The sequence below is a fragment of the Nicotiana tomentosiformis genome, chromosome 9 (assembly GCF_000390325.3).
Source record: "Nicotiana tomentosiformis chromosome 9, ASM39032v3, whole genome shotgun sequence".
Classification (NCBI taxonomy): domain Eukaryota; kingdom Viridiplantae; phylum Streptophyta; class Magnoliopsida; order Solanales; family Solanaceae; genus Nicotiana; species Nicotiana tomentosiformis.
Genome location: NC_090820.1, coordinates 78,628,013 through 78,646,306, shown reverse-complemented (window position 1 = coordinate 78,646,306; position 18,294 = coordinate 78,628,013). Strand labels below are relative to the sequence as shown.

General features: G+C 36.4%; 1 protein-coding gene across 1 annotated transcript; it reads right to left on the bottom strand.

Annotated features, from left to right (window-relative positions):
- Window positions 1–470: 470 nt before the first annotated feature.
- Window positions 471–16,639, bottom strand: LOC104091154 (AUGMIN subunit 5). Its single transcript, XM_009596433.4, has 10 exons — window positions 15,752–16,639; window positions 14,461–15,000; window positions 13,532–13,673; window positions 12,993–13,169; window positions 12,376–12,585; window positions 9,694–9,879; window positions 5,841–6,000; window positions 1,870–2,065; window positions 1,530–1,665; window positions 471–789 (listed from the first exon to the last, which is right to left on the bottom strand). Exons 1-10 carry the CDS (start codon window positions 16,243–16,245, stop codon window positions 661–663), a joined length of 2,370 nt encoding a protein of 789 aa, XP_009594728.1. The 5' UTR covers window positions 16,246–16,639; the 3' UTR covers window positions 471–660.
- Window positions 16,640–18,294: the final 1,655 nt, after the last annotated feature.

Below are 18,294 nucleotides of genomic sequence, written 5' to 3'. Positions count from 1 at the left end.
TATTCCATGTTGGACAAAGTTATAATTGCAATTAGTATGTCTGCCCTTAATTCATCATTCGACTAATTAGATACACTTCAAACTTCAAAATCTGTAGCTTCTATCTTATAATTTGTTAACTTCTTTGGTTCAGTTACCAAATTCTTTAAGAAATGTACCACTACTAAGCCATACAAGGAAGAAAACTAAAACCAAACATAGAAGCTTGATCGATTTGTCTCATCAATCAGAAGGCGTTACAGGACAATATAACGAGGCTCAAATACTGTGACATGCTGACCACCTTATAACTAACTGGTCCTTGAGATTTCCATACGTAAGCTATTCTTTCTTTTCTTTTTCAAAATAACACAAGAATTTCTGTACAAAATAAGAAATGCAACAAGAAGATATCGTACTCGACCTACATTTCAGCGTTGAAGAACAATCTCTCTCCCCCCCCCCCCCCCCACACCAGAGTTGGCTGAAAATTTCTTACAGTCCCTAGGTCTAGGTTGAAGTCTCAATTGTTCTTCAACAATTGCCGCCTAGGTTTTGTTGCTGCTGCTGCTAGAAACCCAGCATCGACGAATACCAAAACCCACAAGAAGTTGCAGAGAACTAGCAAGCGAGAAAAGGAAAATTTACAGACATTGTGTAACAGCTGCCAAAGAATCGAATTCAACGTAGTTTCTGATCGTGAAATGCCTTAAGTTGCTTCACATCATTACACCATGCAGCAACATTTTGTCCATCAACAGTAACCCACTCAACTACAGTTGATGCTGGTTGTTCCCACCATTCATCTACCTGTAAAGATGCCACAATATCACATTTCATTAAAAGGAAACTTCCCAGAACTGAACAAAGATGAGTATGTGAGAAAGGAAATAAAAAAAGACATAACAGCATCATCAAGATATCTTAGTTAAAGAGCTTGAATTTCTTTTTTTCTCTGAAGTTAGACCCTTATTTTTGCTTTCCCTCTTTTTGGATTAACAAAACTGTAGCATGATGAATTGGCCTTCTGACAACACCAAACAAATTCAAAACACAATCTTTGGATCAATTAAGGTAACTCAATTGTTTCCCACATATGGGTACTTGGCACTTCACATGAAGTACTTTCTGTTCATGCAATCATGCAGAAAGATCTTGAAATTCATCCACGGAGGTCAATCTAGTATACATGTAAAGATTTCATTTGGCTGACATGAAATGATAAATATCAAAGAATATGATTTACAAAATACACTTAATTAAGTAAAATAGTCTTTTTTTCATTAAAAAAAAGTAAGTCTTTTGTGGCGTGTCCTACATTCTTTTTGGACACCCCCACAGACCATATCTGTATTCGGATAGATAATTGACAGCATGTAATACAAGTTTGGTTATTGACACAGTCCATCTCAAAGTATTAAATAGATTGAACATATAAGACTGAAAGAAATGTGTAATTCCATCATTTTATCCAACTAAGTTCTAAGATACCTATAAGATGTTACTTCAACAAACTGGTAAACAAATACATAGCGACAAAAATTACTCACCAGGCCCCGAACATACTTGCATTCCTCGTTAAGGCAGTGTTTAGCATTATCAATAGCTACATCCAGTTCATGTAGCCAATTCTCAGTCGCTGTGTTCTCTTGGTCAGCAGCCAGATTTAAGCAGTAGTTTGTCATCCTACAAAGCACAGGAAATAAAACCAATCAACCTATATTGGTCAAGCCAAATGTCCAACAATGAAATACAATATTCCAGGCACTAGAGTTCAATCTTTTGTAAAGGCACCTGGTTTCTGGTTTGAATAAGCATTAGAAAAACTTGTGCATTGCAAATAAGCAAGTATTCAACCAAGAAAAAAAAAAGGAAAAACCTTTGCCGCACCTTTCATACTCATTTTGTGCCTTGTAAGCATGATCTAATAAGGCATGACCACTTTCAACAAGATCTCGTCGTGTGTGAACCAAGTTGATTGCCTTTTCCAAGTCTTCCAATATAGAAGCTTCAGAACAACGAAGCTTCATACAAAATCCCAAAGATTCTATAACTGCTGCTAAGCCAGCATCTGAGCCATCCAAACCTAAATACTCAAGTTAAAAAAACAAAATAAGATGTACATACAATAATCACTACGTGTAAAAGGTATGACAGCAAGGAATGCAAAGCCAAGTTCAAAAGACAATGCCTGAATATAAAATCCAAGAAAGTCATGGTATGGAGTATCTAAAGTTCAATAAAAGCAATTGTGTCTAACAGATCTAGTACATATTACAAAAACAACATAACAAGCTAACAATGAGCTGAAGAGACTCATTCATATAGGTTTTATTCAGATTGATTACTCATGGTTTAGGTCATCTCTTGTGATTTTGTTATGGGACAGAGTAATCACAAGCACGCCGTATACCTATATGGGTTTGAGGTGATTTATATTGCCTTAATTGTTGAAGGTTTTGCAAATTATCACATCCTTGGCTGCTGATGTTTCTCCTTGCTGGTTATATTTTCATGTTGGGCATTGATAGAAGCTCAGATGTCCGGGTATCCAATCAAGGTAGAATTTCCCTTACTGTTTCTAACACTCAGATGGCCCTGGTGGTTAAATTTTTGGTCCAATTAGCCACCTAGAATTGAAAACTATATCCATCTTATAGTCCCTTGAGACCTGCTAGCTGCACCAGAAACTATAGGCCCATAGCTGTTCTAACCAAACCAGACAAGTCGACAGACTCAACACTTCGACTAACGACACTGAAATAACTTTTCCATCTAAAACACTCAACGGTATGATAAACAGTTAGATTTAAACACAATCAACAAAATAACTTCCAAAAGAATATTAGTCTAAAGGTCCAAGAACTGGGAACAAGAAAAGAGGTTGTATTCATGGGAACAAGAGTCACCGTCAAGTCAATAATAGCTATGCTATTTTCCAACTGATTTAAGGGCTCCACCCGATCCCAAATGCAAATTTTGCTTTCCAGAGATAGGTTTTTTTTGGCATCCCATAGATAGTCATGAACTGAATAAACGACTAGATTCTTTTGGAATGCTAGCTAAGCTAATTGTCTTAGTTCCCTTCAATTAAATCAGTAAGCTTCTTCATTGATTTTCTACGCCTTCAACAATGAGAATTCCAAAGACGATTCATTTTGCTCTGCTTCCTGAGAGATGATTGATAGATAATGATTGTCTAGGCTTCCAGCCATTCTTCTCTTTTTTCCCACTATGTTATTATTTAATATTTTCTTAATTTGTGGGGAAATTCAGGGGTCTAAAACTTGTATTCATTCACGGTATGAGTTTAGAATATCTAGATAGCATGCAAAATAAATACATAATCATTGCATCTGATTATTGAAGAATAAGCTATTTTTCCGGATTTTGGCACCACTGGAGCTAAAAGAACTACTTTTATAGAAGATTTTATAGTTCCTTAACTCAAACATTGAACAACCTATAAATGAGAGATATTATCTTTTAGTACTCACTCTGGTCATCTTCATTCTTCAGCCTAATCTTCACAAGAATAAAGAGAAATCTCAACTCCCTAACAACCAAAACAGACAACAGCTCCTCTCCCTTGTACACCCTTATTCTCTCCTCTACAAATGGTTTCTTCGTATCCACAGTTGAGACTTAATATATTTCAGCAATTATGGGTATGCCCACTCTAACTACACACTTCAACATGGTATCAACGCAGGCAAGAGATCCTAGGTTCGAGCCCACTATCACCCATTATAAAAAAAGAATTTCTACGTGTTTGGCCCATAAAAAGATCAGGCCTACACGTGAGGGGGCATGTTGAGATTTAATATAATTAAGTAATTTAGATGAGATGATCACATACTTCAATACCTTTTATGCCAATTTTCATCATTATCCATATCACGGTATGAATAATGAGAGAAGTACACACTGAGGATAAAATGAGCTGCAAGTAGCACACATTGAGGATAAAACGAGAGGTCTCTTGAGATGGTTGGGTCATGTCCCGCATCGACCTACAGATACATCAATACATAGGTGTGAAACTATAGTGACAGACTAAGTTGCTCGGACTAGGATGCAGGTGTCTGATACGGATGCGGGTCTAGAGGTTGGATCCGTCATAATCTAAATTTTAAGATTCGGGGGCACATATACGGGTGCAGGGATTAGAAAGATGGGTGGGATCAGTGTTATTAAAAGCGTGCGCTTCTCGCTTAAAGCGTAGAAGCGAGGCGAGGCGCAAGACTTGCGCTTTTCTGCCCTAAAGCGAGGCATCTGATAAAAAGCGCACGCTTCAGGCAAAAAAGCGAGAAGTGAGGCGCAAGCGAGAAAAGCGAGAAAAGCTCGCTTAAGCGAAGTCGACAGCTGCCTGGGTTTTTTTTAAAATTATTTTTGCAAATACACTCTTACGCGACCTTTATTCCAAAACATCTGCTTCAAGTGATTGCTGCAAACCTTGCGACTTCTCCTCTTCTCTGCACTGTTGCGACTTCTCTCAAGGTAAGTTTTTCTTCTCTTGTTCTCTTTCTTCTTTTCTCTTCTCTTCCTCTTCTGCTTTTCTCTGCTTTACCTGCTTCCTCTCGACTCCTCCTATTTTCCATTCTTCTCTTTTTTCTCTTCTTCTTTTTCTTTTCTATTTTTTTCAGTCCATCTTTTCTCTGTTCTGCTCTGTTTTCTATATTCTGCTTCTGCTCTGTTTTTTTGTTAATCTCTGTTTTGTTGACTGTTCTTGTTTTTTCCTCTGTTTTAACTGTTCTTTTTTTTTTTTGTGATTGTAGTAAATTCTATCTAATTATTCAATGACATCGAGCCCAAAAAAAAAAAGATCCAGCTTGACTGTTCAGGTTTTTTTTCTCTGTTTTAACTGTTCTGGTTTTTTTATTTGAGTTCTTGGTCATTTATCTATGCCTATTTAATATTTTTTATTTATGTATTAAATTGCGCTTCACATGAAAAAAGCGCGCGCTTCGCTTCACGCTTCTTGCTTCGGTGAAGCGAGGCCTCGTCGCTTTTTTCCGCTTCTCGCTCTCCAAAACACTGGGTTGGATGGCCTAAAAGGGATGGGGTAGACCTAAAAATTACATGGAAGGAAGTTGTCTTGGAAAACCGATAAATTCCTGAAATCAATGCAGACTTAGCTAAAGATAGGGCACAATAGAAGAGAAAGATCCATACAAGTAATACCTACTAGTTGGGAATAGGTTTTAGACTTGGTAGAGGACTTTCAATAGTATTGTTATTATACTATTTCTTGGAATCAATGCAAACTTAGCTAAAAATAGGACACAATGGAAGAGAAAGAACCATACAGGTAATACCTACGAGTTGGGAATAGGTTTTACACTTGGTAGGACTTTCAATAGTATTGTTATTATTACTATTAGAGAGAGATCTTTTTTTTTTTACTTTATATTGGTAATGAATGCCACTGCAAATCAGTAGGCACTCTATCAGCTAAAAACATGAGCAATCAACCATTTTCCAGCAAATCTGGATGAATAACAGATCAAGTTTGCGTCAACATCTTCTTCTTTGGCTCTTTCTTGTGGCTCTATCCACAATTTTTAGATGTACTCTTAACACAAATACTCTATCAGGGGTCACATTCTTGTCAAACCAAAGGGGCTATGGTGCCGCAGGTCTCCGTGGAAAATAATCTATGTTTCTAAGTTCCAGGTCCAGATAAACAACATCTCAGATCAAAAGACCTTATTCTTAAACAACTCCTCTTATGCATTTTAATAATGGCTATTGCTAAATTAGTGGTGAAAACTATTCTAGAAGTTGGAGAAAAATAAAACTGGCTACCTAAAATCTGATTCAAGCGATAATAACACATTGAAATGAAGAAGAAAACTCACCTGCAGGATATTGTAGAGCAGCAGAAATACGGCATATAGATGGAATTGCAGACGGGTCTCTGGCACCAGCCCTAGCAGTCAACATAGCAGCATTCTTTTCAGCAGCAGCAACAGCTTCTGGTCCAGTAGATCCACTAACACCCATAGATTCCAATAGAGCCTATTTAGCATGAAACAACACACCATAAGGGAGACGACGCAAGTGTAAACTGCAAAAGGTACTAAGACGATAATGTAAAACAGAATAGCAACTAATAATTATCAGTCAGTCATTTCGTTTGCCAAATTTTAAACTATCATTTTAGGTAAGACCACCATCTCTCTGTCTTCCATCTTTTAGCTTATCTTAACCTTCCACAGAAGAAAAAATAAATAAATAATCCTTCAGTTTCTTTTGTGTGTTTGGCAGGGAGATGGAGGATATACTTAGTTATTACCAGGTGAATACATTCTAGCCGGCAACAAAACTGAGAAGCTTATATATACAGGCTCATATACATTCGTGTGGGTGGGTGGGTGTGTGTGTGTGTGTGTATATATATATAAAACTTATCAGAAGAGCAAGAAAAAAGCCATATATCTATATACATATATACACATTTTTTATGAACGTATACATCATAACGTTGTACAAGATGCCTCTAATACATAAATATCTTGACCACTTGCTTATGGTAAGAGTTTTCATCATAAAATATGTCACGATAAATAAATACCGAGGTCAATCCTGAGAAAATGAAAAGTCCCTTCATACAAATATTAAAGTCTCTGCACTTAACTTAAACACTATGGTTCAGGTAAAAGCAGGTTTTGAGCTCCGCCTCGCGTAAGTTACGCTTTACTTCAGGAGTTAAGGTGCTACGATGTGTCCCTAATCACCTATGGACTATGTCTTTCAAAGCACAGTACTAGAGAATAAATATAGTTGATAAACTGATACATTAATCGTTAAAATGTTAGGAAAGAATTTTTAGTGATTAGGAATAATAAATCAAACTTGCTATAAGAAAATTACCTCTGAAAAAACATAAAGCTACATCTTGTGATAGAAATAGAAAAAAATTTAATTGCTTTTAAACTTGATTGATATGATTTTTACTTCATTCAAATAGTTATTGACAATGGAGGAGGATCTATGTGAACGCTAATAGTACTACAATTAAACTTGATAAAATGGTCTTCCCTGTGATTCTTGTCCTTAAAATTCAAGGCCACATTAGCTTCTCCTCCATTTGTCAAATAGTTATTCCCGAATATTGTGTTCAGTAATGCGGTGTAAAAGGGAAAAGAAAAGGAAGAAGTTTTCCTCCAATGTATTCTAAAACGTATATACAGACAACACCTCGACATTAACACGTAACATGGATTACTATGCACCTACATAGGGGGGAAGAGGTAGACTTACAATTTTTTTTTTTTTGAATCAGGAGGAAGACTTACATATATTGTTAGTGTTAGTTATGCTCATGACCGTTGGGGTATCCTCTAAAATTTAGAAGAGTTGTTACTATTGAATTACCTAAAAGCATGTGAAACTGGACTCTTTGAAAGTAGAAGAAATAAAGGGGATATAAGAAAGACACTCAAAATTATCAAAATTTCAACAACAAATGCAGGAAAAAAGTATTTAGATGCGAAAAGAAACGGAGTCAAAAGCGAATAGTTTGTCACACTAACCTAAAATAACTTAAAGAGAGAGTTCTTAGTAGAGGAATTTCAGAAAAACAAAAAAAGTTGAGTGAATAAATACAAAGTACTTCTCGATGGAAAGAGGAGGAGAAGCAACATGGAGCTGAGGGATCATTAAAACAACAGATAATAGCATGATTGTTTAAATGAGAAGAGATAATAACATCATATGACCAATCAGAGAATAGAGGATAAAGAGATGCAGATGAAGGAAAAAGGGATGTAGATGAAGGAAAAGGGGTGTGAAGCAAGGAAACAACCAAATTCAGATTTCAAGAAAGGAGCTTTCCAGCATTATATTATATGTCGAATCAGCCCTACCTTTAGGTTCCCAATCAGTTAATGCCAAATATATGGAAGCACTTATCAATATTTAAGAAGACTACCAAAAATATGCAAGCGCTTCAACACCCTTACATTAGGAGGGCCCTTCAAGAGGGCAGAGATGCAAGTGCATCTAGCATAAACTTGAGAATGGTAGATAAAACCCCCTGATGGACAGAAAAGACATTAGACCAGGCAAGGGTCCTGAGTTCGAGTCTCATTGCTACTTTTTTATTTTTGAAATGGTAAAGGTATTATTAATAAAGTTACCAAGATGGTACAAATAAAGTACAGGACTCCAGAAAGACTAGAAGATACTGTACTACTTCACAAAAGCAACTACATCCTTCCTCCTAACTGATCTAAGAAATCCATATATTGATCCATACTTCCAATATACCTACTCCTACACTAGAAAAAAAAGATTATGCAGACACTTATTCTTAATTCTAGAAATAAGAATTAAATAAATATTGCCACCTTTATTTTAAAAAAATAAAATCATGTAATTGGCCCATGAAAAAAAAAATCAAGCATGCACGTGACGAGACATGTTAAAGACATAACTAAATAAATAAAGTATGCTCTGCCAAACATCTTAATCTTTAGATGAAATGACACCTATGTTGCGCGGACTCTTTAAAATTCCTGCCATACCCATGTCGACACGACATTGATGTGGGTTCAACACCGGATATGGTCAACCGATTTTGAGTACTTTGACCAAAGCTACAGAAAAATTCGAGATAAAATACATATTGACTTCCAAGTTCCAACATCAAAACAAAAGCTAGGGTAAATTTGAAGCGGGTATGCCGCAATTGGGGAAGGCCTTTAGATGGATCATGCAACTCTTGCTTCTTTTATTTTTTTTCTTTTTAAGGGGGAGAAGCAGAGAGCTTCGAAGAGGGACTTGCAGAAGACGAGCATTCGACGAGAGGAATTGGGGTAAGTGCAAGAGTAATAGAGTTCGAGACTTTATATTGGAGTTTATCTGCTAAAAAATATCGTACCCCATTTGCTCTCCATTATAAGCAAATCAATATAGTGAAAGCTTGACGCGTTTGCTAAATCTTCAAGAGTTTTATTTCCCTATAATTTGGTTCATTCTAGTTAGCATTCTTCCATGTTGAGAAATTTTGTGAATGAACGACAAAATTATTGGTTGCACTCCACAATCCACAACCTACAAGTAAGTTTTTCACAAAATATCTCTCATAATTTAGGATATTTTTATAAATTTATTTTTAGAATTTTAAATTATTTTTTGCCAAATCCCTGCACTAGTATCCGTATTTGGATCACGTATCCCCGAATCTTAAAATTTAGATTATGAAGTATCTAACCTCTAGATCCGCAGCCGTATCGGATACCCGCACTCGAGTCCGAGCAACATAGGATGACACACCCGTCAACACCTCTAAAAGCATGCTTATCTACATTTATTCACTTAGTTCAAAAGGACTCCAATTGTCCAAAATAATTATCTACAATTATTCACTTAGTTCGCAAAGTTTGCTTATCAGCTTACAGAACAACATAGATCCTTCCAGCAAACTCAAGAAGAGCATCATAAATCTGATTTTGAAACCTAGCAGACTAGTCACTTTGCTAATTCTTCTTTCATAATTTGCACCGTCTCCAAAATTTTAAATTTTAAATATTTAAAAAGAAGCAATTAGAAGCAAATAATTAGTAACTGAAATAGCACAAAATTCTATTAGCATACAATTAAATAGTTGATTTCACAAATCCTCCTTAAACCTAGCAGCGTCAATGATTCTTTTAAATTTCTTTAAACTGTCTTTATTAGATAAGTGGATTAGTGAAATCTACAAACCTGGGGTGTTGATGGAAGCATGTAAAGTGTATTATCAGGAGTTTGATAAAATGCTGAAACTTCTTGCTCAATAAGATCTTTTGCACTGTTTGATAAATCTACAAGCACAGTGCAAGCAGGAATTATAGAACTTGATGAATACTCCCTTGCAGCTGATGGCTGCTGACTCCAAAATGCTGCAGCATCCTACATAGCAACAGGGAAAATTTTATGTAATCAAACAATCAATAAATTTCTCCTAACTAGCTCAGGATTCAGGCTTAGTTGTTGTCATTGTAGTTGTAATCGCTCAAAAAATTTACTAGATTCTCCAGCATAAAAGCATAAATATGTCCGTGGAACATCTAATTTATTAACAAATTGGAAAGGCTGAATACATAAGAAGACCCTTAAACTTGTCCAAATTTTTCACATAGACACTTGAACCACACCTTGTTCCTATTGAACACTTAATTCAAGCTCAAGTGTAACTATTACACACAATTCAGTGACATGGAACTGTGCGTGTAAGACACATTCTTTAAGAGCGTGAGAGGCCATATTTTCTTTTTAATTTATTTTTCTTGTTCTCCTTCCTCCTATCTCTCCCCCCTCCAAGAATCTCCACCACCATATACCACCACCCTCCTATCTCTCCCCCCTCCAAGAATCTCCACCACCATATACCACCACCCTCCGCCATACTTCTGTCTTGCCGCTACATACTACCCCTTCTCCTTGCCCTTTTGTTCTCCGTCACTCCCACCACTTCTACCACCACATTCATTCTTTTCCTTTCCTCTTTTCTCTGTTCATACTATCACTGTCGCTGCCACCAACTACACTTTAATTTAGAAAAATGCTGAAGGTTGGAAGTTTTTTAGACATAATACTAATGACGCATTGAATGTATTTAAATGCAGTAGGTTAAAAATGAATTCCAAACATACGGTGAAATTTTTAGCTATCAACATTAAAGAGATGCCCTTTCAACAATCCTAAACCACCATTCTTTTGGAGAGATCCAAACACCATTTGAATATAAGCTCCTTCTTCTACCTCCAGTTTCGCTCCTCCAACAATCACTACCCCTGCTGCTTCACCGCCACCAGTTAGCTCCTCACCACCGACTCCGATGTCGGCCACTGCCATGTAACCCCCAGAAATTTACAACCTTCCACCATCGTACTTCTTTAATATGTTTCTCGACGTAAAGAGAAAGAAGGAAGAAGACAGGCTAAAATGTTTCCACCGCTGGCCACCATCAGTCAATGTTACTCTTCTTTTTTATTTTAAAAAAAATTCAGACATTGACCGCTTTCTTTCTTCGTTGACGTGTCAGTTTTTCATTGGTTTGATCTGCCATGTCATTGGCAAGTGATATTCAAGCACTCTAGTTTATTTAGAGTGGTCAAATTTGGGTTCAATTGGTACATTTTTCATAGAGATTAAGTGTTTAATAGGAACAAGGCTTAGTTTAGGTGTCCAAGTGAAAAATTTGGGCAAGTTTAAGGGGCCATGTATGTATTCAGCCAATTGGAAAATTTTCAGTGAAGACACTGAGATGCATATATATTGGGATGGGCATCAAGTTGCACATCAATGTACATATAACCTACTACCTCCACCCAATTTTGTTTAACCAAATGCCGACCAATAATTTATCCAGTAAACCTTTCAAACTAGGTCGTCAAACAATGCATATGTTAAAACTTCAGTGTTCCAACAGGTACCACATTTTTTTTGCACCTTTGTACAAATCTATAAAAGTCTAAGACGTAAGACTTTTCTCATGCCTTATCCTATCTTCACTCATTTCTCAAACATAAAATGGGACAGAACTAGTACATTAGACACGGTTGGGCTGCTGAAGCCATATTAATTATGCCAATAACTTCATCATATGGTCCCTTTGCTTCAATCTTTATGACACTCTTTGATTTAGGGATGTCCCAGAATATTACACAATTCCATACCTATACAACTTTTAAGAATTCAAATTCATTATGCTATTCGTTCAGCATTTCAACCATACTTTAGTGTTTTCTTCAACTATTGACAATATAAAGGTAAGTCAAATACTTTTGCTTGTAACTCATCCAGCAACCTCTTCTTTTGCTTTACCGATTAAAAAAATAAAAAAATAATAATAATAAAAAGGTAAGTCAAATTAACATCTCAGACTCTGACCAGTCAAATGTTGTTATATAGAATAGAATTGAGGGAGTACTAGATAGTGACCATCTTGGTAATTGATCAACATAATTGTGGGCCATGGGAAATTTCACTTTTAGTTTCCAACAAAAAGTATTTAAACTAACTATGTGCAAGGCTACATTTGATCATATAGTAAACTCAAACATATTTAAGGAGTCCCATTGCACGAGTATCTGGTTTAATGGTCAAAGCAATTCAAGTTAGTTGTCCCAAGTTCCAACACATTGCTTAAGGTACACATGCACTAAGTTGGAAAGTAATAGTGTCTCATGACAAAAAAAAATAGTCCCTATGCAGATATCATTTATACTTCCAGAAGGTCATAAGCTTAATAATTTTGGGAAAATACATGGATAGATCTTCAGATCGCAATCACATGCAAACCCCCCCCCCCCCCCCCCAAAAAAAAGGAAATAAAAATTTAAAAACAGAAGGCTGGTGTAATGACATATCGCACCGCATAGATGGACATAAGTTCAGTCATACCATGCTTGCCTTCAGTAGGGCACTATAAATTGATTCAAGCTCTGATCTCCGAGCATCAAATTCTTCGATCTTCTTCCATTTCTTTCTCAAAGAATCTTCCGCTTCTTTTCTCTCCGCACACAATGTATTTAAACGTTGTATTTCAGACATTAGAGTGTTCACACTAGCTCTTAATCCAGCTGCTTCTCTTTCCTTTGTCCAGACCTCCAGCTACAAAAGGAAGAAAAAAAATTGCTAGGACATCCCACATGTACAAAATCAATAAATATGTTTCATAAAAGTAACATGGCTTGAGCTAGAGAAGATTATAAGATTACACACAAGACCAGCATGTTTGAAACTACCAAGAGAAAGCACTATATAAGTAGACAAACCAAAGGAAAATAAAGCACTATTCAATGCCTTTAAAAGACAATATATTCAATATTTACATCTCTAAACTTAAAATCAGAAGAAGTATGATAACCCTTATAATAATAACAATATTCAATCAATAGTTGCCCATGCACAACTTCAGAATGTTCTCCAAAGAAGCCAAGAAAGGTGTCGCATCCCACTTTACCACAGGTCCCACAGCCTACGCAGTATTTTTAAGTTTTATAAGAGAGAAGTCAAACCTCAAGTTGTCTGAGGCTGCTCATACTCTTTGATGTTCCGCCAATTACTAGTGAGTGTGAAGAGATTGCATCACCAGTTCCTTGCAGACGCTTTAAAAGCTGTTGACTCATATTTCTTGCTTCTGCGGCTTTATTCAATGCATCTTCGGTAGCCATGAATTGCTGAACATGTGCTTTCTGCATAGGACAACAAATCAGACAGTTTAGAAAATATACCAAAATAAACAGATTTCCTGCATATAAAAATGAAAGGTCCTAGTTCTTACAACCGTAAAAACAAGTGCATATCTAACAATGAACTCACAGCATCCATGTCAGGTTAACAATTGTGAAGGAAGTATAACAGACAGGAAACACTCAACTAATAATCAAGTCAAATTGGAAACCCAATTCAGGTCAAAGGGAGCAACAGTTTACAAAGAGCTCCAAAAGGATTTCAAGAAACAAAATAAGGCAATCTATTAAAAAAGTCTAAGGAACTTCGCAAAGTAAAAACTTGAAGGTGGCAAATAATTATACGCGATGACATAAAAAAGGACCTGTCTCTCAAGAAGTTGATTTTGAGTCCCTCTTGAAGATGTATCACCTCCAATTTTGCCATTGCCATAAAGCTGATATTGTAAAGGTGATGTTACATCAGGAGAAGAAGCATCCATTACTCTATCATTCTCGTACTTGTACCTGATTCGAAGTTAAATATTGACAACAATGAATAGATACATCATCATGCCACAATTATCATAAACTGGGTTCAAGCAGATACACCTTACCACAAAATCAAGCGGAACCAAAGAACTCCATCCCTTTCAAATAGGTGGCCTTGTCAGAAATTACATGTGTTTATTAAACAGATAATTTGAATTAGTTTACCTTTTCATTCCATCAATCAACTCTCAAATAATTGGGCCAGCTATATCAATCTTCTGTATGCATTCCACTCTCATGTCCATTTCATTCTAATACTGAATGGTTTATCTTGTAAGGCAAGTCAGTGATTCTTTAAACCAGATTTTCGAAATTTTGCAATTAACCCCAGACGGGTATAAAAGTGCCTAACCAGAATAAAAGGACTCCCAACACCGAACTTAATATAAGCGTCACAGCAACTAAGTATAGTTCTAACTAGTTTGTATCGACTATAATTGGTATGACACTTATCTCTGATTAATTTACCTTTTGATATATTAAAATATGAGGAAGTGCAACAGTTGACCAATTGAATTTTTGGCCAAAAATTAATTAAAGTCAGAAGTTTCCACACACGAAAATGGACATATATTTCCCATAAAAGTAAATTTACCAAATCAGGTAACTGCAAAAAGAAACAAGAAAACAGGAAAATAGGAGTTATTATAGTTTTCAGTTGCTCATTCAAATAATCACAGCAAAGAACAATCAGAATCCAAGGTAGGCGGAATTCCACTCATAAATGAAGATTTTAAAGCTATTTCTAAGAAGATCAGATTACCTTAGAATCTCTGCATCAGCTCTAACATCAACTTTCTCTATTTCTCGAGTAATCGAAGTCTTCAGATTTTGAGCATATGCAGTGATTGCCTGTAGCAACTGAGGAGGACTTTTCAGGCAACTTACAATTGCATCTCTTACTTCATCGGGCAAATCACCATCAAGGTCAATACCTAACTTGGCAGCTTGTAACAGAGAATTCATATGGATTCCATTTCCTTCATAAGCAGGAAAAGAGTTGTGAATCTTTTCAGCCATCTGCATAGCAAGAGACTCACATGCCTTCCTGATATTTCTTTCCCATGTTGTTTCAATAAGAATGACATCCTCTGCACTTTTGGCTCCTTTAAAAGTTGAATAAACAGATTCTTTCTCATTTGCATGAAAAGTAGTAACCACCTCCGCAGAAGAATCAACACTAGACCGCTTAACATTCCTTGCTTGGCTAACATAATAACTTAGACGTTTATGGTACTCCGAAAATATTTTTGCAGCTTCATCACACTGTTGATCATAAGCCTCCAGCATTACTTGTTTATGTCTGCACTTAAAAAGTATCAATATCAGCTATACTTAATGCCACCAGTGCTAACCAGTCTGGAAACAGGTTCTTGTTGCTTATGGACAGAAAATGGGCAAGTTTAAAAATTACAAAATAATCCAACCCGTCCCATCCCTACCTTCAGAGAGTCAGTAGTGACAGTCACAAGGTTAACTCGATTTCATATTATCAGGGTGAATCCAAAAATTTAGAGTAAATGAACTTGGAGTGGGTATAGTCGATTATATATACATATTCCTTGGCTTGATGGTCAATGAAGTGAGAGGAACCATTATGTCTCAAGTTCAAATCCTGGCGGTGGCAAAAAAGGTGATTTCTTCTCATTCGCCTAAGCCTTGATGGGCAGATATACACACTATCTATACTAGTGGGAGATAGCAGGTACCCAGTAGAATAGTCGAGGTGGACACAAGCTAGATGGATACTACCATCATTATTATATAAACACACGCACACACACACACACACACACACACACACACACATTTCCTTACTTCTTCTTTTTTGGGTATATGGATACATGGTCCGAGCAGAATGTAATGGATTCAATTAACTGCTAGAAAAGCTAGATTTGCTTTTGCATATTTACACTTTAAGATGAGGCATCGAAGTAAGACTTTCTTCTATAGATAAGTTTGTCACTAGAATCAAATTAAGAACAACACAAAGCTAGTAGTTACTAATAGATGACAAAATAACATTACAATAAGCTAATTTTCAGAAACGATACCTATAGTTAGACCTCTCGTCAAGCATGCGCTTACGCTCAGCCTCCTCCCTCGAGACCTCCAACATCCTTGCCTTCAACTCTTTCCTCTGACGCCTCACTATCTGCCCTAGCCTTTCCACCTCTTTCTCCGCCAAGTCTCTCTCCTGCAATGCAAATTCTCTACTATTCTCACCCGAACCATTGTCCCTACCCACTCCCCCTACCTTCTCCTTCTTCTTCCCTTTACTCCTCCCTGAATCAACAGCATTAACATTTTCATCATCTTTTCCGTGCACGAGGATATTGCGGCGGATTTTTTCAACAGTTTTCTCGGATTTCACTCTGTTCAAGAGGAAATTCCAAATCGGTAACATGTTCCCACGGCAAATCTTGCGAAGCGAATCGATAGTGGGCATTGCTGCTTTGCTTGAAGCTGCGTATGAACCTAAAGGTTGGTACCCCATCTCCTTCTGAAGCCATTCCAGTATAGCTTCTGGTTGTACGGGCCCTGCCATTATCGGAACTAGGGTTTCCAATTTCCCAAAAAATCGCAGCTAACTTCACTCCAGTACCGAAAAATTCCCAAAATAACGCATGGTTATTTGATCAATTGATACCCCAAAAAACGCGAACAAAAACTAAAACTTGGGGAAGTAAGTTGAGATAAATGAAATTTCGAGAAAAGATGAACAGATCTGAAGAATGTGCATTGGATTTGCCGTCAGTGGTTAGAGTAGAAGTAGTGTGGCCGTAAGGAATCTGTAGCTTAGTGGGTCACTGGATCCACACTCGTAATGTAGAGAATTACGAATTGGAAATTTAGAAAGGGCAATTGGAACAAAAAGACAAAATAGTGAAAGTTCAAAATATAGAAGGTCCCGCTCGAATCATTACGCGTGCTAATGCTTCACCTTCACTGCCGCCCGGCCCAACCGTTCTACAACGTATAGTTTGTCCATGTCAACAAAGTCAAGTATTGGGATTATCTTAAGGTGTTAACTTATATATATGGATCATGTAATAAATTTAAGGAATTAATTATTCAGATCGTTTGATCAATTTTATTAAACTTGGATAGTTTAAACGGAAATGGTCTAAAAATACCCTTAAATTTTACGATTAGAAACAAATATACACTATGTTAATAGTTGGGCATCTTAGTACCCTTGATCTTACTAGACTAAAGCACAAATACTCTTACCCAAATGGCTAGCCACTAAAAAAAATTAAAACTTATTATTCAGCACTTTTTTGCTATGTAGATTTAGTTACCAGCACCCCTACCTAATTTACTTGCTAATTATTTACCCCTTCCCCTTGTTTGTTTCTCCCCCGCAAAATCAAAAGCCCCTTTTATCACTTTTCCCAATTTCAACTGCTAGAGTTTCGAAGGGATCTCGAACTAAGGAGGCTTCCCGCGAGATTTCTATGAGAAATTCAGTTATTCCATGAAGGTTAGTCGCTTTTATACTAATAGATTGCAGTGTTGAAAATATTTTTATCTGAGTGGGGGTCGGGTTATAAAAGCTATATGAAGTTGTATGGATTCATTTTTCGTTTGTATACAGGATCACGTGGTATAGGTGTTTTTGCTAAAATTATCTGGCAAAAATAATAGTTTAATGTATAAATGTGTGTCTTTTTATGATTTTGTCGAGTTCTTGATGGACCTATTTTGGTCTGCTAATTTTACTGTTTCTTAATTCGATTATTTTTTTTCTTTCTTCATAACTGAAGTGGTCAATGTGCGTTTGTTTGCTTCTTCTTTGCATGTGACTACTTTTCAGGATGATTGACAAAGTAAAAATTATTTTCAATTATGGGGTCACTAGGTCATTTCAACTAAGTTAGGGTATAACAAGAATCTGGTGCACTAGTGAACTAATTTTGATCCTAATTTGTTATCTGTTCGAGACATTAGTGAAGAGTTTACTTCTAAGCTAGGGTTTAATGAAGTTAAGCAAGTGTTGGTGACAGGCCCATCCAGCAAGTATTATATAGTTGATAATGATGATAGAATGAGGTCATTACAGTGTCTTATTTCTTCTCAATTTAGTGTTATTAATTTTTTGTTGTTGATGATTATGCGCTTGACCTGACTGCATTTGCACTCAATATTATACATCACAAAGAAAATTATGATGTAGATGTTGCTACTATTGATAAGTGTAAGCTTGACCTGACTTCCTTATCACCTAATATCATACATGATAAAAGTAATTCTGATGTATAAGTTGTTGTTGTTAGTGAGTGTGAGGAAGGAGATGATTTATTTGAATTTGGTGCATCTGACTATGATGAGTATAATCCTGAGGAACTTAAACTTTTTAACCAAGAGAGGAGGAGAACTATAAGTGATAATCTAGAAAATTTTAAGGAATTGGAGTTGGGCATGACCTTCAAGGCTATGAAAGAAGCAAGGCAATTCATCAATTTCTATGTTGTAGTTAATAAGAAAGGATTGAGGGTTAAGCAAAGTGATTCAACCAGATTCAGGTATTTATGTGCGGATGGATGCCCTTTTTGTTTGTCTTATCTCTAAGGATAGAAACACTCATGCAGTT

What these genes read in the sequence shown, in the direction of transcription:
- LOC104091154 (XM_009596433.4), bottom strand. Translation starts at nt 16,245, where the DNA reads ATGGCAGGGCCCGTACAACCAGAAGCTATACTGGAATGGCTTCAGAAG. An exon ending in TGCTCTACAATATCCTGCAG is followed by an intron (nt 2,066 to 5,840) that starts GTGAGTTTTCTT and finishes TTGAGTATTTAG; the next exon opens with GTTTGGATGGCTCAGATGCT. An exon ending in GCAAGTATGTTCGGGGCCTG is followed by an intron (nt 790 to 1,529) that starts GTGAGTAATTTT and finishes GCATCTTTACAG; the next exon opens with GTAGATGAATGGTGGGAACA.